Source organism: Rhinopithecus roxellana, chromosome 4 (assembly GCF_007565055.1).
Source record: "Rhinopithecus roxellana isolate Shanxi Qingling chromosome 4, ASM756505v1, whole genome shotgun sequence".
NCBI lineage: Eukaryota > Metazoa > Chordata > Mammalia > Primates > Cercopithecidae > Rhinopithecus > Rhinopithecus roxellana.
The window spans coordinates 67,489,383-67,513,265 of NC_044552.1; the positions used below are offsets into that span (position 1 = coordinate 67,489,383).

The 23,883-nt window shown below is 37.8% G+C and overlaps 1 protein-coding gene and 1 long non-coding RNA gene across 3 annotated transcripts in view; one reads left to right on the plus strand and one right to left on the minus strand.

The window, feature by feature from the left end:
- TFB1M (transcription factor B1, mitochondrial) overlaps positions 1–11,435 on the minus strand; it is a 55,428-nt gene extending 43,993 nt beyond the window's left edge. Inside the window, exons 1-2 of the mRNA XM_010357552.2 lie at positions 11,224–11,435; positions 8,072–8,223 (exon numbers count right to left, since the gene is read on the minus strand). Coding sequence (XP_010355854.2) covers positions 8,072–8,223; positions 11,224–11,356 — 285 coding nt within the window. The 5' untranslated portion in view covers positions 11,357–11,435. The remainder of the gene's footprint in view (positions 1–8,071; positions 8,224–11,223) is intronic.
- A 77-nt stretch (positions 11,436–11,512) lies between these two features.
- LOC115896821 lies at positions 11,513–21,940 on the plus strand. 2 transcript variants are annotated; one of them, XR_004056707.1, is made up of 4 exons: positions 11,513–11,592; positions 15,160–15,265; positions 19,081–19,254; positions 21,542–21,940. It is a non-coding gene; the product is annotated as an uncharacterized LOC115896821 (long non-coding RNA). The 2 variants fall into 2 exon arrangements; XR_004056708.1 differs by lacking the exon at positions 11,513–11,592 and adding an exon at positions 11,728–12,035.
- Positions 21,941–23,883: the final 1,943 nt, after the last annotated feature.

Sequence of the window (23,883 nt, forward strand, 5' to 3'; positions counted from 1 at the left end):
CATGCTGCGAATAAAGACATACCCGAGACTGGGTAATTTACAAAGGAGAGAAGTTTAACTGACTTGCAGTTCAGCATGGCTGAGGAGGCCTCAGGAAACTTACACTCATGGTGGAAGGGGAAGTAAACATGTCCTTCTTCACATGGCGGAAGCAAGGAGAAGTGCCGAGCAAAAGGGAGAAACACCCCTTATAAAACCATCAGATCTCATGAGAACTCACTATCACAAAAACAGCAGCATCGGAGTAACTGCCCCCATGATTCAATTACCTCCCGCTGGGTCCCTACCACAACACATGGGGATTATGGGAACTACAGTTCAAGATGAGATTTGAGTAGGGACACAGCTAAGCCATATTGGATTTTATTCTATTTGCTCGTTTTATTTTTAATTGACACACAGTAATTGTATGTTCTCACCACAAAGAAATGATGTTTGAGGTGGATATGCTAATTATCCTAATTTTATCATTATACATTGTACACAATGTACAGGTATGCTAACTACATAACCTTCTTCCTTAGGCCAATGTATAGGGATGCTATATTGCACAATCCTCTTTCTTAGGCCAAGGACACGGAACCAAATTTCACCCTTTTCTTGATGACCTGGGGTCACTGTTGCCATTAGAATAATGACAGATGCTAATTATGATATGCTTCTACACATGTGTACAATATGATAAAATTAGGATAATTAGCATATCCACTTCAAACTTTTATCATTTCGTTGTGGTGAGAACATTTAAAATTCTCTCTTCTAGCTATTTTGAAATACACAGTATATTGTCATTAACTTAGTCACCCTACTGTACAATGGAATGGTATTGCACAGCAGAACTTATTCCTCCCATCTAACGATAACCTTGTACCTGTTGACCAACCTCTCTATCCCTACCTCCCTTGCTTGCTTTTTAAGCAGGATCTGAACACCTAGGTATAGTATAGACTCATTTACTTAGCCTCATCAAGGAATTAGATGTTTGATTTAGTAAATTTTCTATTCAATAAATGTTTATTCCTTTAAGTGTTAACAGTTTTAAACAAGAAACATATAGAAGAAAATCTTTCTAAACTATATTGCAGAATCCTCTTCCTTAGGCCAAGAACACTGAACCAAATTTCACTCTTTTCTTGATGACCTAGGGTTATTGTTGTCTTTAGAATAATGGCCTCAACAGTTACGAAGGTGTTTTTGCTACCCTATTATTATTATTGCTTCTTCTGTCTTTATATTTGTCCTTTATAGCTTTCTGTCACTGTAACAACTGTTACTTCTTACAGCTGTCAGTGGACCTGCTTTTACCACTGATCTCTGTACTTCTACTTTGTATGGACTAAAAAGTCACTTTGGCTGTAAGCCACTTCTTGCTTATTTGTTGAGTTTTGTCTATGTTATGATTAACTATGGTAACATCAAGTAAGTTACATGTGTAAAGTAAGTAGTTATGTCACAACAGCAAGGTAGGCAATCTTCCTTTTTAAAAAATTTGTTAGAAATTAAAGATTTCAAAACTTCATTATCTCTAATTAAAAATAGCTCTTTCTGCCTGGATGCTGAAATTACCTCATATGTCTCTTTATAAGATGGCTGGAAGGGGAATAATTAAAATAGCAACTATTACTGGCTACTGGGATTATGCCAGGCTCTTTACATCCATTTCTACTCATCCTTGCAATATCCACAGAAGAGAACTATTATTCCCATGCTGCAGATGAGAAAGTTGAAGCTAAAAAAGGTTTAATAGCAAGCTTAAGGTCATGAAACTAGTAGGTGGCATATCTGAGATTTGGTCACTAGACTATTTGATGCTCAAACCCATGAACTTTCCACTATGCCAATGAAGTAGAAATAATCAGTGTTTACCTATAAAAAAACCCAAAGGTTAGGAGTCCGAGGCAGGTGAATCACCTGAGTTCAGGAGTTTGAGACCAGCCTGGCCAACATGGCGAAATCCAGTCTCTATTAAAAATACAAAAAATTAGATGGGCGTGGTGGTGGGCGCCTGTAACTCCAGCTAATCGGGAGGCTGAGGTAGGAGAATCGCTTGGGCCTGGGAGGTGGAGCTTGCAGTGAGCCGAGATCGTGCCACTGCACTCCAGCCTGGGCAACAGGAGCAAAACTCTGCCTCACAAAATAAACAAGCAAACCAACCAACCAACCAACCAAAGGCAATACTAACAATACAATGACTTACTTTCTGTCTCCAAAAATTCTTCAAAACAAACACATCATTTAATGGTTAAGAAGAATCCTGAAACTTCCTACTCTGACAAAGATGGAGTCTAAGGGACCAGGCACATTCTCCTGCCTTAAACCAATTTAAAAAATGCAGAAAATAGAAGACACAACAATTTTCAGACATTAGACAGCAAAAAGCACAGGAAAACCTACAGATCCAAGAAGCTCAATGAATTCTACACACAAGAAACATGAAGAAAATTAGAGTGAGCACATCATGATGAAACTGCTCAAAAACAGTAGAAAATATCAAAAGCAACCAGAGAACAAAGAACAAAGATAAGGATGATAAAAGATTTGCCAGCAACAATGCAAGTGAGAAAATGGCGGAGCAACTTCTTTAGAGTAACAAAACAAAAAAGCTGCCAAAATATTTTCCAAAAATGAAGGCAAAATGAAGGCTTATTCTGTCTTCAGTCTATAGTAATAAATACAGGTGGTTGTTGGTGAAACAACAGACCTATAGATAAATAGAACAGAATTGGAAGTTCAGAAATAAACTGACACATAAAATCAGCTGATTTTTGATAATAATACCAAGACAATTCAATGAGGAAAAGATAGTATTTTCAACAAATGGTATTAAAAAAGAACCTAAACCTTACCTCACACAATATGCAAGAATTAGCTCAAAATGTATCAAAGACCTAAATGTAAAAACTAAAATTATAAAATACCTCAAAGAAAACATAGGAGAAATTTTTAGTGATCTTGGTTTGGCAAATAATTTAAAAATAAGACTTAAAAAGCATAAAATCTAGAAGAAAAAACTGATAAATTGCACTTCATAAACATGACATTTCTGCTCTTCAAAAGACAGTTATGAAATAAAAAGGTAAGCCACAGCTGAGAAAACATCTGCAAAATCTGTACCTGACAAAGCCTCAGATCTGAACTATATAAATATCTCTTAAAATTCAATAATAAGACAAAAAAAGTAAAAGTACTAAAAATATTTGAACAAATAACTCCCCAAAGAAGATACAAAGATGGCAAATAAGCACATCATATGTCCAGTATCATTATCTATTAAGGAAACGCAAATAAAAACCACAAGAGGATACCGTTACATATTCACTAGGATGGCTAAAATTAAAAAGGCTGACCATGCCAAGTCTCAGCAAGCATGTGGAGCAATGGGCACTCTGAAGTACAACTGGTGGGAATGTAACATGGCACAGTCATCTTATAAAACAATTTGGTAGTTCTGTAAAAAGTATAATATACGTCTACCACAGGACCTGGATATTCTACACAGGACCCGGATATTCTACTCCTAGGTTTTTATTCAAGAGAAACAGAAGTGTGTATCCACACAAACACTTGCATATGAATGTTCATAAAACCTTTATTACAGTATAAGAGCCAAAAAATAGAAAAACCCAAAGTCTCTCAACAGGTGCGTAGATTCACAAATGTGGTATATTCATAAAATGGAATACTATTCAGCAATAAAAAGGAGCAAACTACTGACAAACACCTCAACATGGATGAATTGCAAAATAATTATGCTAAGTAAAAGACATCAGACCAAAATAAAAGTACATATTGTATGATTCCATTTATATAAAATTCTGAAACATAAAAAATGATCTATAGAGACAGCAGATTAGTGGTTGTCTGGGATAGGTAAAGGGGGAAGGAAGGGATAGAGTACAAAGACACATGAGGAGTCCTGATGATGATGAGTGTTTCTTTTCTTGATTGTGATGATGGTTTCACGCAATCACACATATGTCAAAACTCAGTTAACTGGGTGTGGTGGCTCTTGCCTGTAATCCCAGCATCTTGGGAGACTGAGGTGGGCAGAATGCTTGAGCCTGGGAGTTTGAGACCACCATGTAGAAATGGTAAAATCCCATTTCTACAAAAAAATACAAAAATCAGCCAGCCATGGTGGTGTGCACCCGTAGTTCCACCTACTTAAGAGGCTGAGGTGGGAGGATTGCTTGAGCCCAGGACGTCAAGGTTGCAGTGAGTTGTGCTCATGTCACTGCACTCCAGCCTGGGTGGACAGAGTGAGACCATCTCAAACACACACACACACACACACACACAAATCCTCAGTAATTTGTACACTTTAAATATGTGTAGTTTACTGAACATCAATTGTATTTCAACAAAGCTGTAAAACAAAGGGTATTAGTTCATTTTCATGCTGCTCATAAAGACATTCCCGAGACTGGCAATTTACAAAAGAGGTTTAACTGGAGTCACAGTTCCACATGGCTGGGGAGGCCTCACAATCATGGTGGAAGGCAAGGAGGAGCAAGTCACATCCTACATGGATGGCAACAGGCAAAGAGAGAGCTTGTGCAGGTAAACTCCCATTTTTAAAACCATCAGATCTTGTGAGTCTCATCCACTATCACGAGAACAGCACAGGAAAGACCCACCCCCATGATTCAATCATCTCCCACTGAGTCCCTCCCGCAACACATGGGAATTATGGGAGCTACAAGAGGAGATCTGGGTGAGGACACAGAGCCAAACCACATCACAAAGTATTTAGTGTGATTAACTCTCCATAAATATTAGGTATTATTATTTTTAATATATGAAGCCTTTAAAACAGTGCTCTGCAATCTTTTGGCTTCCCTTGGTCACACTGGACGAACTGTCCTGGGCCACACATAAAATGCACTAACGATAGCCAATGAGCTTGAAAAAAAAATGCAAAACAAATCTCATAATGTTTTAAGAAAGTTTAAGAATTTGTGTTGGGCCGCAGGCAGTCTGTGGGCCATAGCTTGGACAGGTTTGCTTTAAAATAAACAGAAAAAAAATAAAATAAAATGAGGGAGAATCTGTACTACTTCTCTGAAGGGGTACAAATGATTTACAAAATTTATCTCCACTTCAGAAATGCAGAAGAACCTATCAAAGCTTCAAATTCCCTGAGATGTCAGAAAATCTAAGTTATTTCCAGTTCAGAAACGGGAAAAAACCTATCAAGGCCTCAAGCTCCTTGAGATTCAGGAAATCTCCTCACTCCTCTCCACAGCACAGAGAATCCAGTCAGTCATGAAAACGTAACAAGAAACAATGAAAAACTTAAAAACCTCGAAATGCACAATCAGAATGTGACAACATCAAGAAAAGAAACCCTAGGTGTCCAATGCAAGTTTGATGAGTTGGAGAATGCCCCAAGGGAATTTTCTAGTGCTCCAATGGAATAACATGACTTCCTCCGATACCTCTTTCCAGATCAGAGGTCTCCTGATCAGTCATTAATCACCAGAGGTAATCAAGGCACAGGGATAACAATTTAACTGATTACTTATAACTAAGGTATTATTGAGTGCTTTCTAAGTATCAGGCATACACTTAATCCTCATACGAGTCCTACGAGCAAACTGAGGCACAGAGGACAAAATTACCTATCCAAAGTCACCCAACTAGTAGTAGAATCTGAAGTTAAACCCAGGCAGGCTGATGCTGAAGTCTGTGTCTTTACCACAAAACTATACTATACTAAACATACTAGACATGTTTTTCTTACCTTTAGAACATGCTGAGCATGAATCCTGTATGAGCACCAGTTTTTCTTTCCCCTAAACTGCCTCATGAAAATACTGTAGGAATTGAATTAAGCTATAAATGACAGGCTTTCAGCTAGAAGATATTTTATAAATTATTACAATTTCTTTAAAAAGTAATTATATTAGCTTAGAAATCACTAAAATGGAATCCTTAAAATAGATCACTTTCTTTCTGCTTTTACTCAGTTTTATGATTAATTTAGTACCTCTAAAAGAAAGTAGTTTTACATATTGAAACATTCCTTACTGGGGAAAAAAAGGCCCATTTGATATTTTAGTACCCAACATTTCTTTTTAAGGCAAATTCCTTTCTTGCATATAAGATATTAAGAATTAATTTTGTTTCTACTGAAAACAAATGAGAAGTCAAATATACATTTCCTGTAGAGTAATTTAACTTGAAATCAGCCTTCAAATTTAGAAAAAAAAGAGCATAAAACTTTTTCATTATCAATGCTACACAAATATTTACTTTCGCTATTTAATGATACATTTAATTATGAAATATGAGAGATACATATACACATACATACACAGATACAGAAATAGTCGGTCAACCTTTTTGTTTCTCATGTGAGACATTTACTGAACACCTCTATGTACCAGGTACTGCTACGTGAGATAGAGGTACAACAGGGAACAAAACAGACACAAATCTCTGCCCTCAGGTACTTACCCTCCAGAGAGGTGAGTCAGTTAACAAACAAATGGGAAGAACATATATACAGTACGTCAGATGATGATACATCGAATGAGCTAAAACATGGCTGGAGTTAGGAACGCAGTGACTTAGGGGTTTGGGGAAACTGAGAAGAGAAGGGTGGCAGTCACTCTTTTCAATAGTCTGCCTTTAAAGATCTTTTGTTCATATCACTGAGGAGAATATGTGGGAATGAATGGAAATCTGGTTCACCCGCTGGCCTAATAAGAAAGAATAAACCCAACAAATGGTGACATATGAGGGACAAGAAGTCTTTTTAAGAGCAAAAAAGTCACGTGAGTATTCCTATGTCCAAAAAGGGCTACATGAATAAGCCCGAAGGGGTGTATACAATTATTCAGTTTCTTTTCATAATCTCATGATCTTACCAAAGACAATAATATTCCCATTTCCACCTCTAACTGATACATAATTCTTAAAAAATCAGATACACGCACAAAAAGTTCTAGGTTTTCAAAAACAATTTCTCAAACTGTTCTGACAGAAATTAACATTTCTCCATTAATATATACACAAGTTAGTATTAAAATGTACTCATTTTAAATCAATTTATCCTTTTGTATAGAAGTAATAACGTAGAAAACTACATTATTCTATTAAAGTCACAAGATAAATTGCTTGTCATCTGAGCCGAAGGTTCAGGGCTCTTTTGTAGTTTTAAAATTACGGAGGAATCAAACAAAGGCCTTTAAGTCATTAAGTGTTCCCTTATGAGGATATCCCTTTACAAGATCCCTGATACAATCTATTTCACTGTTTGCTAGCATTTAAAAAAAAAGTAAGTTCCTCCTTATTTCAAATCCTCAATCCTGTCTCCCTCAATTTCCATCTATTTGTTTTAGTTCTTTCTTAGAAAAGATCCAAACAAGCTTATCCTATCTACCACCAACCTTGGATGTGCAGCTGTGTATGCTCCTACCCAGGGCCTCTTTCCTCCAGCTGAAACATGCCCAGTTCCTTCAACTCTTATTTCTCATACAATAACAGTGCCTGTATTTTAAAGATGCATATATCATTTCATTTAAACCTCATCCTAAATCTATGAAAGTACAACTTCCTTCCTTCACTTAAAAAATTTATTTTATAAAAGAATCCTTAAGCTTCATAATTAAGTCTCTCATGATGAAAAGCGTGCATATGTCTTACTCATCTTTTGTTTGAGGAAATGCTTTTGAACCTAAATGAAGTTCTCAAAAGTCACACCAATTAGTCATTACTGGCCATTATTTATTTTTATTTATTTTTGAAGGAACGGGCCACAACATGCACAGCTATTAGTAGACTTAAAAAAAAAAAAAAACACACAAAACAATTAGTTTGTTTAGCAAAAAATGAGTAAAGCAGGTTTTTTCAAGGTGTAGTCAACAGACCATCTGGGAGTCCTTGTTAAAAATGGAAACTTCCAGATTTCTCCAGACTATGGAATCAAAATCTCTGGAATGGGGCCTTGGGGATCTATAGTTGAGGAAAAATACATAATCTTTGTGTACCCTGGGGTTTAAGCATCATGGCATAAAGATTTAAATTCAGCTTTTGCCTCCTAAAGAAGGCTCTTTGAGTTTCTCACCTGTAATCCGGGAATAAATCGAGTGTCCTTTTCAACCACCAGAAGTTCAGCAACATCGGCATTGAGAATAGATCTTGTGATTCCCCCTGGCCCAGGGCCCACTTCGTAAACATACGCATTTGCCAGATTGCCAGCTTTCCTTACAATTTTATCTAGAGGAAAAAGAGTTTTAGTTATCTGGATTAACTTGGCAAATTCAACGTATGAAATTTAGCGAGAAAAATCTTCTATAAAAATCCAGCCATTACCCAATCAATTGAACCTTTACGTACAACATTTATTTGACTAACTCTCTACTTAAATTAACATGAAGTGGTAATTCAATATGCTACCACATCACCGTTGAACTGTACCAGTTCCTTAACAAAAACAGGATTAGCATGACAAAGTTTCTTAGCTTAAATTTAGCTAATATTGCAGTTTCTATCTGCCCCATGCAAATGCTTTTCAAATTGATTTGAAACCAACCACCTCCTAAGAACAGATTGGATAAGCATGCAGCACTTTTCTATAGTTATTGAACACTGAGTATCTGAATAAGCAACACTAGTTTCACGTACAGAATCTTCACTATTGCTAGTATTACTAGTGAAATCCAAAAGCAAAAAGTGCTGAAGTCTCCTTTTAATCTAGAGACATCTTGGTGGTGGTCAATATGGCAACGGCAATAAGTTCTTAGATCACAAGATTTTCAGAAATTTGAATTCTTAGTCATTTTCAGGAAAAAAATTGAGCAGTTGAGGGTTTTTAAAGCTTTGCACACATGCATGTTAATATGGAAAAATAAATTTTTTAATTAATCAAATTCAACTTAGCAGCCCTTAAGACATCATAAAAGAGTATTGACTCAGTGCAGCCAATCATCACATCTGGAAAAACATGCAATGGGCTGGTCTTAATGACTCTGAGATACGGAAATGCAAGGAACTGGTCTTCCTAGGATAGTGGAAATTTAGTCACTGAAAACATACCAGCACTTCTTGTAAGTGTTCACAGTCCTATTTTTGCTTGTTTTCAACAACATACCTTTGCCGGCTAAAATGAGGAAACTAGTTTCTTAACTATCCAAAAATGGTTTAGTCTTTTAACAGGGAGGGAATTAGCATCCACAGACCATCTTACCTGTTATGATCGATTTACACACATTCTCACCTAATCCTTACATGTTAACCAAGGACTCCTATCCCAATTTCCTTTCTCTTAACCTTTCAGTTTCCTTGTCTATTGTTTCATTTGTACAAGGTCATGGACTTCAACACAGGTATAAATTCTAAAGTCAATGCCTCTCAGAGGGGGAACAGGAAGGACACATCATGGAATAAATTTAATATTCTCCTTCTTTAAAACGGAGAGCTACAACAGTAGGCAGGTCTCTGCTCTCAAACTTTTCAGGCACATTAAAATACAAATGAATATTAAAGAAGCACTATCAAATCAATGAGCTTGGATTTCATTCTTGCTCTCCTCTGCCTGAGCTTCTAACCTCAGGTAAATACCCTCATCTCCCTTAACTCTGGTTCCCATAGAAAGAGTGGATAATACCTAGAATTTGAAACTTACTCCTGAAGATAAAGGCTCATGAGAAAATGTATTTGAAGGATTTTTAAAAATATAACATTATATAAATATATAAAATATATTTTTTAAAAATATAGACAGACCTGTAACTTCTACCCTGAGAATGGTGATTTATATTTAGAATGTGGCTATAACAAGCAGAAAAGGCTGGCACTAGCTATTACTAGAACCAAAGAATTTTAGAGTGGGTCATCTTTTAAAGTAGTAGGCCCTTCTTCCAATTAAAAGATGAGGAAACTACCAGGCGCAGTGGCTCACACCTGTAATCCCAACACTTTGGAAGGCTGAGGCGGGTGGATCACTTGAGGTCAAGAGTTTGAGACCAGCCTGACCAACATAGTGAAACCCCGTCTCTACTAAAAATATAAAATTAGCTGGGCATGGTGGCTCAAGCCTGTAATCTTAGCTACCTGGGAGGCTGAGGCACAAGAATCACTTGAACCGGGGAAGCGGAGGTTGCAGTGAGCCGAGATCGTGCCATTGCACTCCAGCTTGGGCAACAAGAGCGAAACTCCGTCTTAAAAAAAAAAAAAAAAGATGAGAACACTTAAGAGTTAAATTATTTTATCCAAAGTCATATTGCTACAGGCAGAATAAAGACTACACGTCCAAGAAACAAAACATTTTATGTTTTCTGGAGTGTGCTTCATTTAAGTGAAAATGAACTTTTTGGGTGTGATTTACTGCTCTTTGCAACTTCTGAAGTGGGACCAAACAGAATGAAATATGAACATCTCAAAACCTAAGTACTCCAGCAGTGACTTAGTAGCCATATTTGTAATATATTCTTGCAATCTCATCTCATAGAACATCACTAAGCAATGGTGATGGTGGTTGAACGACCATATATTAATACATTCGTCAAAACTCATCAAACTGAGCACTTCAAACTGGTGAATTTTACTGCATATAAATTATATCTCATAAAAAGTGACTTTAAACAATTAGGTGTGGGAATGTAAACTTGCTAAAAGTAAGCTCCTCGAGGAAACACCGCCTTGTTCACGCCCATATCCTATCCCAGCACTAGCACAACGGTGCTTGCCTAATACATACTTATGAATGAATATTAGCGTCCCCGAGGCTTTCTTAGACTCAACAGGTAAACGTTTAAACAACGAATCCTACGAGGGATACTCTTTTCACCAACTTATTGATAAAATCCTGGCACCAATTTAAATTCTGGTAACTTTAAACTGCATGTAAAGCAAGTCCAGCAGCATGTGCTGTACCATTTCAGAGTGATTGATTTCAAAGTGACCCAGATTCCAGTATTCACCAGCGCCTTTCACGACACATGAACTCTTCCTTCCCTAGTGAGCTGGGCGTCTAAGCAGCCTGCCTGCAGGCTACACCCCCCTGAATGCGGAGTTTTGTGAGCAATCAACGCACTTCACGTGTCTCCTGGGCGGTGGGACCGGAGTTCTTTTGATACAAAGAGGTCGAAGGACCTGACCAAAAGCCCGTCGCACGCCAGTGCCTGGACACCCGCCCGCGGGGACGTGCGAGACCCCCCAGCCCACGCCCCTAGGGACACTGGGGAGACATCCGGGGAGCACTGCTAAGCCATCCACCTGTCAGCCTCAAGTCCAGGAGGAAATTCTGTGATAGCTGCTTTGTTGCTTGCAGTCTGAACAACTTAATGATTTCTCGAATCGTGGGCAACGGCGGGAGACGGGAAGTACTGAGCTTCCCGGAGGCAGCCATGAGACTCGTCAAGCACCAGCTAGCCCTGCCTCACCAAGACCCTTCACCGCCGCTCCGAAAGAAACGCGCAGGGACCTAATCTGCGAGACCTAAGGCCCGCCTCGGAGCCAGCCCCATTGGTCAGACCCACCCCACCGGAAGCGATGACGGCGGACAGGAAATCCGGGTGTGCTGAGAGCGCATGCGCTGCGTCCTGCTGAGCGAGGGGCAGGCTGGGTGCGCCGCGGCTTCCGCAAGTGAGAGCGGCGGAGGAGCCGGGTGGGAGAGGATTCTCCGGAGCGGGCGGTTGGGAGAGCACCCAGGAGGGCGGGACGAGGCGGGGCCTGGGCAGGGTGGGGTTTTTCGGGGGAGTTGCTCTGAGATATGGTGCAGCCGCTTTACTCCAGCCCTGAAGTTTCTAAGGGCTTCCGGCCCTTTGACGTTCCAAATGCCCATCTGTGAATATTAGAGGAAAAGCGCGTGTTTAGAGGCAAAGCTATTGTTTGTTCGCATTTCTTTCTTACGGTGAGGTGTTTTTAGAACCTCCGCTCTGCAGATGCTGCATGACAGGTTTTTAACTTTGTTCAGCCTCAGTTTTTTCATCGATTAAATGGACCTAATGTCTACCTCAAAATTGTGAGCACTAAATGAGAGTTCGCCTGGTGTGCACGTTGAGAACACAGTGCACGCATGGCATTGGGTAAGCTCGTACGTGATCAATGGTGGCTGTTATAATTATTTGGCAGATGAATAATTAGCCAGTGTAAAGAGGTCATTTAATTTGCTAGGATTACAGCTAAGAACAGAGAGAAGACTCAAATATGAGTTCTGCCCTTCCGTTATACCAGATAAAACAACGAAGCAAAGAAAAATATTACAGTTTCTCTGATAGATGGGATAATTTTGCTCTTTTAACCTTGCTTATATTTGGACATTGCTGCATTGATCACAAATGAATCTTAACGTTTTTGTCCCTCAGTTAGTAGGTTTTTAAAAAAGCTAATGGAAACCGAAATAACTATGGGCATGATACAGAAATGGGGAGTACTTTGAAATTGCAGTGGAAAACCCAACCACCTTCTATAAACGCTATTTTAAAAGGAACTGAGATAATCTCCTAACTTTAAAAAACAGTGATGACTGAAAGTACAGACTCTTGATTCAGATATCTTATTGTCCACAACACATTCTACCTGAGAAGGCATTCATTCACGGTTGTATTCATTATTTCACGCATGGTCTCGCAATGGTCCTGTGTGAATGAGATTATTATTCTTAGTTTACTGTGAAGAAATAGGGGAGGTGAGGTCATTTGACTTGCCCAGAGTCAGACAGCAAAGTACAGGGAGAAGACAACCTGAGTTGTGTCTTTTCTGAGTTCTGATCTCACTGGCCAAACTCAAGTGTCAGCTTATTATTTTTAAGTTTATTTATGTTAATTTATTAACATTTAAATATATAGAAATACGAATCTAGGTGTAAACATAAGCTTACAGTTTTCATGTAACTATTTAAACATTTGCAATAAATATATACAAAACCAATATAAATAGTCTTATTAATTGACAGTGATGAACACTGTTAAATCATTACACTTAGTGCTAACTGGCAAGATTCCTTTTTTTTTTTTTTAAGTTTCAGCTTACCAGTGATACGGTATGCCATTTAATGACTGGATGTTCTCATTAGTTTCTGGAGTCAAACTATTACCAAATCTTTGTTCAAATTTTTTGCATTGTCGCTTGTCTTTCTTTTGGAAGAGCATGGAAGCTACATATTAAGTCTGCCTGCATCTGTTTTCAGTAGCTTGGAAACAAGTGAATTTGAATTATTTGGCACTAATGCTACCATGAACACACACGTTGCCTAACAGGTATAAAGAGGATATTCAGATGACCCCAAATATAATCACATAAGCTTTTTAAAAGATTAACATCAACATAAAAACAAACTAAAATCTAAATGAGTAAAATACCTTTGCATGGAGAATTTGTAGATGCCTGATAATTTGTCCCCAGATCTAAATATGAATTTATGGGTGGCTTATGCTATGCCATTTTCAATAACTGACATTTGTGAGATTATTACCTACTATTTATAAAGAAACTTCCTATGTTACTTAATTCTCATTTCAGTTCTGTGATGTAGGTTCACAAAGATGTGTCTTAGTTCATTCCTGCTGCTATACCAAAATATCTGAGACTGGGTAATTTATAAAGAACAGAAATATACTTCTCACAGTTCTGGAGGCTGAAAGTCCAAGATCAAGGAGCTGGCAAGTTTGGTGCCTTGTGAAGGCTGCTCTCTCTACCTCAAGATAGCATCTTGTCGCTGCATCCCCCAGAAAAGAGGAATGTCATGTCCTCACATGTCCGAAGGCAGAACGGCAAAAAGGGATTAGCTAATTCCCTCCAGCTCTATCAGGTTGCTAATCCCATTTATGAGAGCTCTACCTCAATTAATTAATCACCCCCTCAGGGCCTCCCTGTCAATATACTACCACATTGGTGATTTAGTTTCAGCACATGAATTTTGGAGGACATTCAGACCATAGCACAGTGCTTTGCTAGTAAGTGGTGGAACTGAGTTTAGATCTTCCGTCTATACTGTGCTTTTTATTAACCTCTGATACATGTTAAATAATTTTTTAACTGAGTTAAAAATTCTAGCTTAGGAGAATCTTCCAAGTTTTTAATAGTTCTTGAGATCCAATTTTTATCATCATAAATATCTAATCCTCGGTTTTTAATTTTCAGAAAATTATGCATAACTCCCTGCAAAAGCCTAAGAAATCAGCAGGGGGTGTTTTAGTAGTGTATTTCACATATTAATGCAAATGGTTTTATCCCTTAAAAGAGAGGTATGCAGTTTCATCAGTTTTGAAGCTTTGAAGTGTCTGCTTCATCTAGATACAGATTTTAATATGCTAAAATATTATAATTAATACAGAAATCACTAGCCCCACCTGTCAGTGAAGATGAAGAACTACAAATGATTCATACTAAACTATATTGCAGAATTCTAATTTGCATAAAATCCCAAAATGTTTATATAGGAAAATTACTTATTATTTTAGTATTTATTTTAATAAAAATGCATATGTGACTGTACTTGGCATAAGTGATTTAGTGTCTATTTATAGAAAAAGTGCTAATTCTAAGAGGTTGTCATTTCACCGTTCCCTGAAAGAGACTTGAAAGCTGCAGAGAGCAGTATCTTCCTGCCATGTGGGAATTTTCAGAGAAAATTAAATGTGGTTTGGAATTGCCAAATTGAACTTTATAAAATGACTATTATGGTATGTAAAGTGCCCTTTTCTGATAGTATTTTATAATTACATATAATATGATTCAATGCTCCAGAGAAATATTAAGAGCTACATTTCGCACAAATTTAGGGTTTTTTTGTTTTAATGGCTCTTTGATGCCCACTGTTCACAAAGGAATCTAGTGACCTACCTAGAGGTAAGAAGGAAAAATGTGATAACTCTGAGCAGACAGACCAAATGCTTATTCTGTGGGGATAGAAGTAGGGCAACTTATGGCAACAAAACCAGCTAATTGCCTGAGGGAACCATGGAACACTTACACTATTTTTGAAAATATAGTGTTTATCCCTATTTCAAGCAGTATTTGAAAGCCTGCTCATTGTCCCCAAAGGTCTGTGAATTACTGTCAAGTATTCTAATGAGGTGTTGAGGATGGGCAACTCATTTGACTCAGGGAGCTATGGGTAGAGCTTTTTCCTATACGGTAAGCAAACCTTTTTGTGAATGAAGAAAATATGCTAACAGCATTATAAAATAATTAGCCTTTATTATATAGGCAAACCTTTGAGATACTATGGATTCAGTACCAGACCACCAAAATAAAGTGAATATCTCCATAAAGTGAGAAGATGAAGTTTTTGGTTTCGCAGTGCATATGAAAGGTATGTTTACATTCTATTGTCTATTAAGTGTGCAATAGCATTATGTCTACAAAAAATATATACATACCTTAATTTAAAATACCTTATAGCTAAAAAAATGCTAACGATCATCTGAGGCTTCAGTGAATGTTAATCTTTTTGCTTGTAGAGAGTCTTGCCTTTGACTTGATGGAGCTAAGTGATCAGGGTGGTGGTTTCTTAAAATAAGACAGTGAAGTTTGCTACATCTTTTAACTCTTTTTGTGAAATATTTCTCTGTGGCAGACAATGCATTTTACCCATGGTAGAACTTCTTTCAAAATTGAAATGAGTCCTTTCAAACTCTGCCACTGCTTTGTCGACTAAGTTTGTGTAATATTCTAAATCTTTTGTTGGCATTTCAACAATGTTCACAGTATTTTCACAGGAGCAGTATTCTACAGTAGATTCCATCTCAGGAAACCACTTTCTTTGTTAATTCCAAGAAGCAACTCCTCATTCATTCAAGTTTTAACATGAGATTGCAGAAATTCAGTCATATATTTAGGCTTCACTTCTAATTCCATTTCTTTTGCTACTTCTACCACATCTGCCATTACTTTCTCTACTGAAGTCTTGAGCCCCGCAAAGTCATCCATGAGGGTTAGAAACCGCTTCTTCCAAACTTCTGTTAATGTTGATATTGTAGCCTCCTCCATGAATCGTGAATGTTCTTAATGTCATCTAGAATGGTAAATCCTTTGTAGAAGGTTTTCAATTTATTTTGTCCAGATCCATCAAAGGAATTACAATCTAGGGTAGCCATACCCTTACAAAATGTGTTTCTTAAATAATAAGACTTGAAAGTAAAAAGTACTCTTTGATCCATGGGCTGCAGAATGGATGTTATGCTAGCAAGCATGAAAACAATATTAATCTCCTTGTGTATCTCCATCAGAGCTCTTGGGTGGCCAGATGTGTTTTCAGTGAACAGCAACATTTTAAAGATTTTTTTTTTCCTGAGCAGTAGGTCTCAACAATGACTTAAAATATTCAATAACCATACTGTAAACAGATGTACTATCATCCAGGTTTTGTTGTTTCATTTATTTCTAGAGCACAAGTAGAGTAGATTTAGCGTAATTCTTACTTGCCCTAGAATTTTTAATATGATAAATAAGCATTGATTTCAATTTAAGGTCACCAACTTCATTAGCCCCTATTAAGTGTTAGCCTGTTGTTTGCAGCTTTGAAGTCAGGCATCGAAATGTCCTTTCTAGCTATGAAAGTCCTAAATGGCATGTGTTCTTCCAATATAAGGCTGTTTTGTCTACATTGAAAATCTATTATTTGATATCACCACCTTCATCAATGATCTCTCCATCCCCTCAACATCTATATCCCATACCATCATCAATTCCCAAAATCGTATCTCGACAACAGATCTCACAATTGACTTCTCTCCAGTTCTGCTGCCAGCATCTTTCACATTCATTCCCGCAACCACTTTCAGTCTTGTTCTATAATACATTTATATTCAGCAGCAAAATGAGCTTTAAAAGTGGAAATTGGATCACTTCACTTATCTGCATACAACCCTTCAGGGGACTCCCAATTGCATTTAAAGTAAAAATGCAATCCCTCGCTATGGCCTAAAAAACCTATGTCCAACCTCATTTAGATCCACCTTCCCAAAGATAAGCTGTGGCCCTGCCGGTCCTCTTTCAGTTCCTTAAACATGCCAAGTGCTTGCTTCCTCTCTTTCCTTGCATATGCAGTTTTCTCTGCCTGGGATGATCACCTCCCACTCTTCAGCTGGCTATCCCCTTTTCTTTTTCTGTCTCAACTTCAAGGTGACCTTTTCAACTGGAGCTTTTCTTGACAAATTCTAACAAGAGAAGGACCTAATTTGACCTTTGACAAGCTCACCTTGAGGTTTTGCTCTTCTATTGCTTCCTCAAAAAAAATTTTTTTTAAGCATAGTCTTAAGTGTCACATCAACAGATTTCTTCCAAAGGTTCCATCTTAGTAGAACAGGTTCAGGTTCAGAGCACACAGGGCTCCTCTTTTTCTCTATCAATGTCTGCTAACTGACCTACCGAAAGGTGACAGCCAATGTCTAACAATCAGAAAAAATGCCAGAGGTCACAGAGCTGGAGGTAGATCTAGATCCTCAGGCCAAGCATTAACTCTTTGGTTGGTGGATTATGAGGACTTCTAGGAAGTCTTAAGGGAGAATCCAGTGTGGCTCAGGCACCAGTGGCAGTTATTTTGGGGATCCTGGGAGCATCTATTTTTGGCAGGTGTGGCTGTGTCCTAATTCAATATTGTAACAAGTATAATATGGCCATTCTGGTACATTCAGACTAAGTATCAGTCAGTCGTGTTTCTACTCAGGGGTCTCTGCGACTCTTCATCTCAGTCTTGTTTGCCCCCTTTGGTACAACTACCCTTGATTTTCATTATTATTTATGTTGCTTATTTGTTTTTCTGTGTATATGTCTATCTTCCCTACTAAAATGTAGGATCCATGAAAACAGGGCAGTATCTATTTGTTCACTAAAGTGAACCAATTGTTCACTTAGAAAAATTCTGATACACAATGGATATTTAATACATATTTGCTAAATAAATGAATGAAAATGACTTCCTCTGATTAGTTAGGGTACATTTTATTTTCTAAAAGAATATGAAACTCCAAAAATTATAGCTGTTTTCAAACTTTTAAAAGTCCTGGGTAGATCTTTTTGTAGACCGTCTTGTATTTCTTCCCAAGATCCCCTATCATGAAGCCATCACAATAGCCTTTCTAAGAAGCTTATATTTCTAAATCGGATCTCTTTCTCCAGCTCATGCTCCTCTTTGGCTTAAAATTTTTCCTGGTTCCTTTTTTACCACTTACAGGGAGAATGTTCAGACCTCTTATTGTGCCACTCAAGGTCTGACACAATCTAGGTCTAAATTCCTTTCTAGTTGCATTTCTGTCATGCCTTCCTTTATTTCCTTAGTATATCCTGAGACCTGCTACTCCACAAGAATGCCTCCGCAACTCTCTTTGCTTTGTTGGGCGAAATCCTATTCATTTTCTGGGCCCAACACAAGTGTGACTCCTTGTGAGAAACTTTTTGATATTTACTGACCACCTTCTTGTCACGCTCTCCACTCTGGCCCTGATCCCTTCCACTCTGAGGTCCAGTTCTGCTACATTCATAAACCCAGCAGAATCCATGTTGCATTTTGCAATATAGTAACTTGCATCATCACATACTGCATTGTAATATAATATAATTTCAGTGCCTCCTTTGTCAGACTCTTAGCTCTTCAAATAAAACAGTGTATTTTATTCGTCTTTGTGTATGCAGTACTAGCAGGGTGCCTGACACACAAGGGGCACCAAGATATGTTTCCTGATGAGACCCAAACCATGGAGATTGTTGCCAGTTTTAGACACAAACTGCACAGCAAACTGTATTGAATAGAGCAGAGGGGCTGGAGTTAAGAAAACTTGGGTAAAAATCCAGGCTCCATCTTCCTTTTACTTCTGTGACCTTGGGCAAGCTACTTAATCTTTTTGGAACTTAGTTTTTGTGGTAAGCAGAAAAATGGCGCCCAAAGATGTTCATATTCTAATCTCTGGAAAATGTGAATATGTGAAGTTACATGGCAAAGGGGAATTAAGGTTGCAGATGAAGTGTAGGTTGCCAGTCAGCTAACTTTAAGACAGGGAAATGATCCTGGATTATGCGGGTGAGCCCATTGCAGTCACAAGTCCTTAAAAGTGGAAAAGAGAACTGGAAGAGAGAGCCAGAGAGATGACAGTGTGAGAGGGACTTGGCCTGATGTTGCTGGCTTTGCAGATGGAGGAAGACGGTGGAGGAGGTTCAAGAGGCAAGAAGGTTGAGCATACTCCGGAAGCTGGAAAGGGCAAGAAAATTGATTCTTCCCTAGAGCCTCCAGAAAGGAAGGCAGCCCTGCTGACATCTTGATATGAGCTCAGTGAGAGCCATTTCAGACTTCTAAATGACTGAATGGTAGGATAATACACTTGTGTTGTTTTGAGCCACTAAATCTATGGTAATTTGTTACGTCAGCCACAGAAAACCAATGTAGCTACTTTGACTGCAGCATGAGAATAGTAACAGATGCTTTATAGCATTACAAAATATGTGTTATGTCTCATTATACTTCATAAGACAATGCATGTAATGGACCAAATATAGTGCCTAACACTGAAGTTATTTCATAAATTCGTGAATTCTCTTCTCCTTCCCTCTTCCTGTGTGAACATGCTCATCTAATAGACATAGATCTAGCTATATATAATCAACATACAAATTGTATGGTAGTAAAATAAATGTTCTTATGGTATTGAAATGAAATAACCATCAGGATATAGTTCCCTTATTGTTGTAACATATGACAAAGTAAGCTCAGAAGATTACTGCTCCTTTATTATTCTGTAGCTTTCATGAAAGATGATTTTTTCCTTCTGCAGATTTTTATTGAGCTTGGCCATTGCATATTAACTCTTTATTCTTTTGCTTCATTATTTAGAGGCATTGACAGTTTTAACACTGGAGAGTTATCTTCAGGACACAATTACAAATATTATACCTTAACACAAGTGCATCATTTGATCTTACCATTGTCCATTTCAAAACTATTCATTTTAGGCCTATTAGACACCTTTCTTGTTCTTTTTGGGGATGGGAGTAAGGAAGGGTCAGTGGTTCTAATTCAGCAGAAAGGTTTAGGTAACAATTATACCAAATCAAGTGGAGGTGCAAAATATAAAATCTTGAATTATCATAATAAAAATGTTAAATGGTGTTGTGAAATTATATACATTATGTTGTGACGGAAATCCTGTAATTTTAGATTATCTTCAAAATGGTTTGCTTAAGAGTCTTATACATAGTAGGGAATATTGGGAAGAAAAGAAGAGTGCTGGCCTAGGAATCTATAATAACTGCGATAGTTCATTTATCTTGCATTATGCTTTATTATATCATGTCATAATATATCAACATCACACCCTATCATAGCATATCATATTATAATGTCTATATTACTTATGAGTTAAATTGGCTTTTGTAGTTTCACCTAGGAATCCAGTTATGGCTTAAACTGTCTTTAGTTTAAAATTTAGTTTATTTTTTGTTTAAACTATGTTTCCGTCATGATTGGATTCCTAGGTGAAACTACAAAAGCAAATTTTAATGACTTCCTATTTCAATAGGAAAAATGCCTCCCAAATTCCAATGAATTTAGAAATGATTTGTTGCAGATTGCCAAACCAAGTTTTTGTAACTGTCCGTGTTATTCCTATTCTCTTGTGCTTCAATCTGCAGCCAATCTTTTTTTTTTTTTTTTTTTTTTTTTGGTTTTTTGGTTTTGAGACAGAGTCTCGCTTCTTCACCCAGTCTGGAGTGCAATGGTGAGATCTCGGCTTACTGCAATCTCTGCCTCCCAGGTTCAAGCAATTCTCCTGCCTCAGCCTCCCCAGTAGCTGGGATTACAGGCATGTGCCACCACACCCAGCTAATTTTTGTATTTTTAGTAGAGATGGGGTTTTACCATGTTGGCCAGGCAGGCTGGTCTTGAAAACTCCTGACCTCAAGTGTTCCACCCACCTCAGCCTCCCAAAGTGCTGGGATTACAGGCGTGAGCCACCATGCCTGGCCCCAACCCTTTATTTCTCATATGTATTTTTCAAACTTTTTAGACCATGACCCACAGTAAGAAATGCCTTTTACATTGTAACCCTATATATACACACACCCACCCACACACACACTTAAAAAAACACTCTGTATGTATGATGCAATCTTTTACAAACTATTTTCTAAAGTATTTGACTTTAAAAAAGTGATTGTTACAATTTATTATAATAATTATTACTGCCTGATAATAGGTTATGACCTGCCATTTGTAAAACACTGTCTTACTTTCTTATCAATCCCTAAGCCTGAGAAGTGTAACATGGTATACTGATCCATTATCTCTGTCAATTTTCCTTCATTCACTTGCCATGACTATCTTTGTAACTCAGATAACAGGCTTTTTTTGTTTGCTTTTTAAGTTTGGGAACCACTAGCAGTGCAGGTCACTAAGAAATGTGGTAGGCATGTAATTTAAATGTATATACTCTCAACTTAGTTTATTGTAAAATATAATGATTCGTGTCCTGTGAGAAAGGTTGTATACTATTTTCCCATTCTTAGATGCATTGATTTTTTGGGAGTCTTGTGGTACATGTCTTTTTCTTGTGTATTAAGTGGAACACAGAGCATTTTGCTTCTTTTTTTCTTGTTACAGGAAAAAGGCCCTTCACTGTTAGAGGAAACTTTGGGAAGAAATGGTCCTGGAAGCTTATATAATTTAGGAGGCTTTCTTTAAGAAAAGAATACAAGATTATAAATGTAAAATTAATTATCAAAGCCATTTATTTGGAATAAGAAAAGGACTGACAAGAAATGACAGATACTTAATGACAAAGAGCAGAAACAACAGCATCCTGAAAAGTAATAGACTATTTTTTATTGTAAAAGTAAACAAAGAAATTTTATTTTATTTAGCTTAATATTTAATCGAATTTCCTGTTTTCAGACTTCTTTGATAATTTTTCCTTTCCATTTTTGAAAGCAAACTCTTCAGTTTCATCTTCATATGATAATGTTTTAGGAATATATTCCATAGACAGAATAGAAAAACAATTTAATCTTCCTTCTACCATGATTGATTACAGTTTGGTTTTTATTTTTGATAATTTAGAAACATTTCTTATAGCTTTCACAACTCATAGCTGGCAATGTCATATAAACTGTTAGGATTGCTCTCAAATTTGGAAAACCTCTATTAAGTTTTTTGCACATATGATCTGTTTGTTTTCAAGGCGTTTCAAGCTTTCTAGTGCGTTGTCCTATGTTGAGTACTTTGAATTAATGACACTCATTAACCAATTTGTCATAGGTGTACTCATTGTGGTGATGTATTGTGAGTTTATATTTTATTCATTGATAACAATATTTGGTGTCAAAAAATTGGGGTATTTAATTTTTTCCAGTGTATTCATATGATTCACTTGTGTTTGTTAATTTGGGTTATCAAGTAATCCATAAACGTATCATTATTTTTACTCTATTCTTCTGACTGCTTTTGAGATGCTGAATGTTTTTGTTGCAATTTACTTCTTGATATTGAAATAATTTCTATTGATTTTATTGCTCACTCTGTTGCTTTTGTGTCTTACTCTATTTTTTTTATTGACATTTTCTCTCACTTCTTTAAATACTTGATTTAAAGATAGCAGAAAGAATACTCCATATTCTCCCAACAGGAGTCTGTAATTTTACATTTATTTTACTGAAATGTACTGAAACATCTTGCCAAATTTCAGTTAAAATGTGTATTTCTAACTGAATTTCCCCTTTAGCCAGATTCCCAAAGTGCTCTCCGTCACCAGAATACAACCTGAAAAGAGACAGTGGTCTTTTTTAGTCTTTTTAACTAGGGTTAAAATGTCTTGCTTTTGTAAATTTTACAAAAACATATACCATTTGATTAGATTTCTAGAGCCCTTCCCAAGGCTTGAAAATGGCTTGTTCAAGTGAAAGGCCCTGACATTTCAACTTCTCACGCTTCCTAGTTAATCTGCTTGTATACAGGGAGAAAGGCCAGACTAAACAACCTCTTGGGACACCATTATAAGAGACAAGTTGTGACATCAAGGCAAACAGGGCTTCTCTACAATGCAGAGTCAGTTGTTTGTATCCCCTGAAAATCAGGCCCTGAGGCAAGGGTGTGGATGCAGGTTGTTTGTTTAATTGCCCCTCTTGGAGAGGTGATCCCAGGAAGCACAAGTGAGGAAGTGGGGAAAATGCCATGGGAAAAGGAGAAAGGCCAATTCCAGGGATTAGGGAGTAGTTTCATGTTAGGGCTCCAGGGCAGCTGGGGCTCAATCCCAGGGGATCTTTTGAAAAACTGTGTGCAGCCCAACTCAGCATTGTCCCACCAGAAGTTGGGGAGGCTCCAAAGCCCTCAGGCATGGAAGACAGCAGGGGAAGTGGGGAGCTGTCAGTTTGCCTGGGACCACAGCTGCAGGTGAACTCAGGAGGACCATGCGGATCTGGGGTGGGGCAAAGCCAGGCAGCATCTGCTACCCTCTGTGAATCTTATTCACTTCCGAGTTTAGGAACTCAAAATTATTTAGAGTGATAAGGAATCTTCAATGTTGTGGATCTTTCTCATGTCATTAAGAGGACTTTGAAGTTAGTGGACAATGTGAAGTCATCCCTAACTTGCCAAAGGAAGTGTTCAAATCCAAGTATTGAAATTCTAGAATCAAGACATTTTGAACCAGAGATGAGTATTCTCTCTTTTTTTTTTTTGAGACGGAGTCTCACTTTGTCACCCCGGCTGGAGTGCAGTGGCCCATCTCGGCTCACTGCAAACTCCGCCTCCTGGATTCATACCATACTCCTGCCTCAGCCTCCCGAGTAGCTGGGACTACAGGGACCCGCCACCTCGCCCAGCTAATTTTGTGTATTTTCAGTAGAGACGGAATTCACCGTGTTAGCCAGGAAGGTCTCGATCTCCTGACCTCATGATCCGGCCGCCTCAGCCTCCCAAAGTGCTGGGATAACAGGCGTGAGCCACCG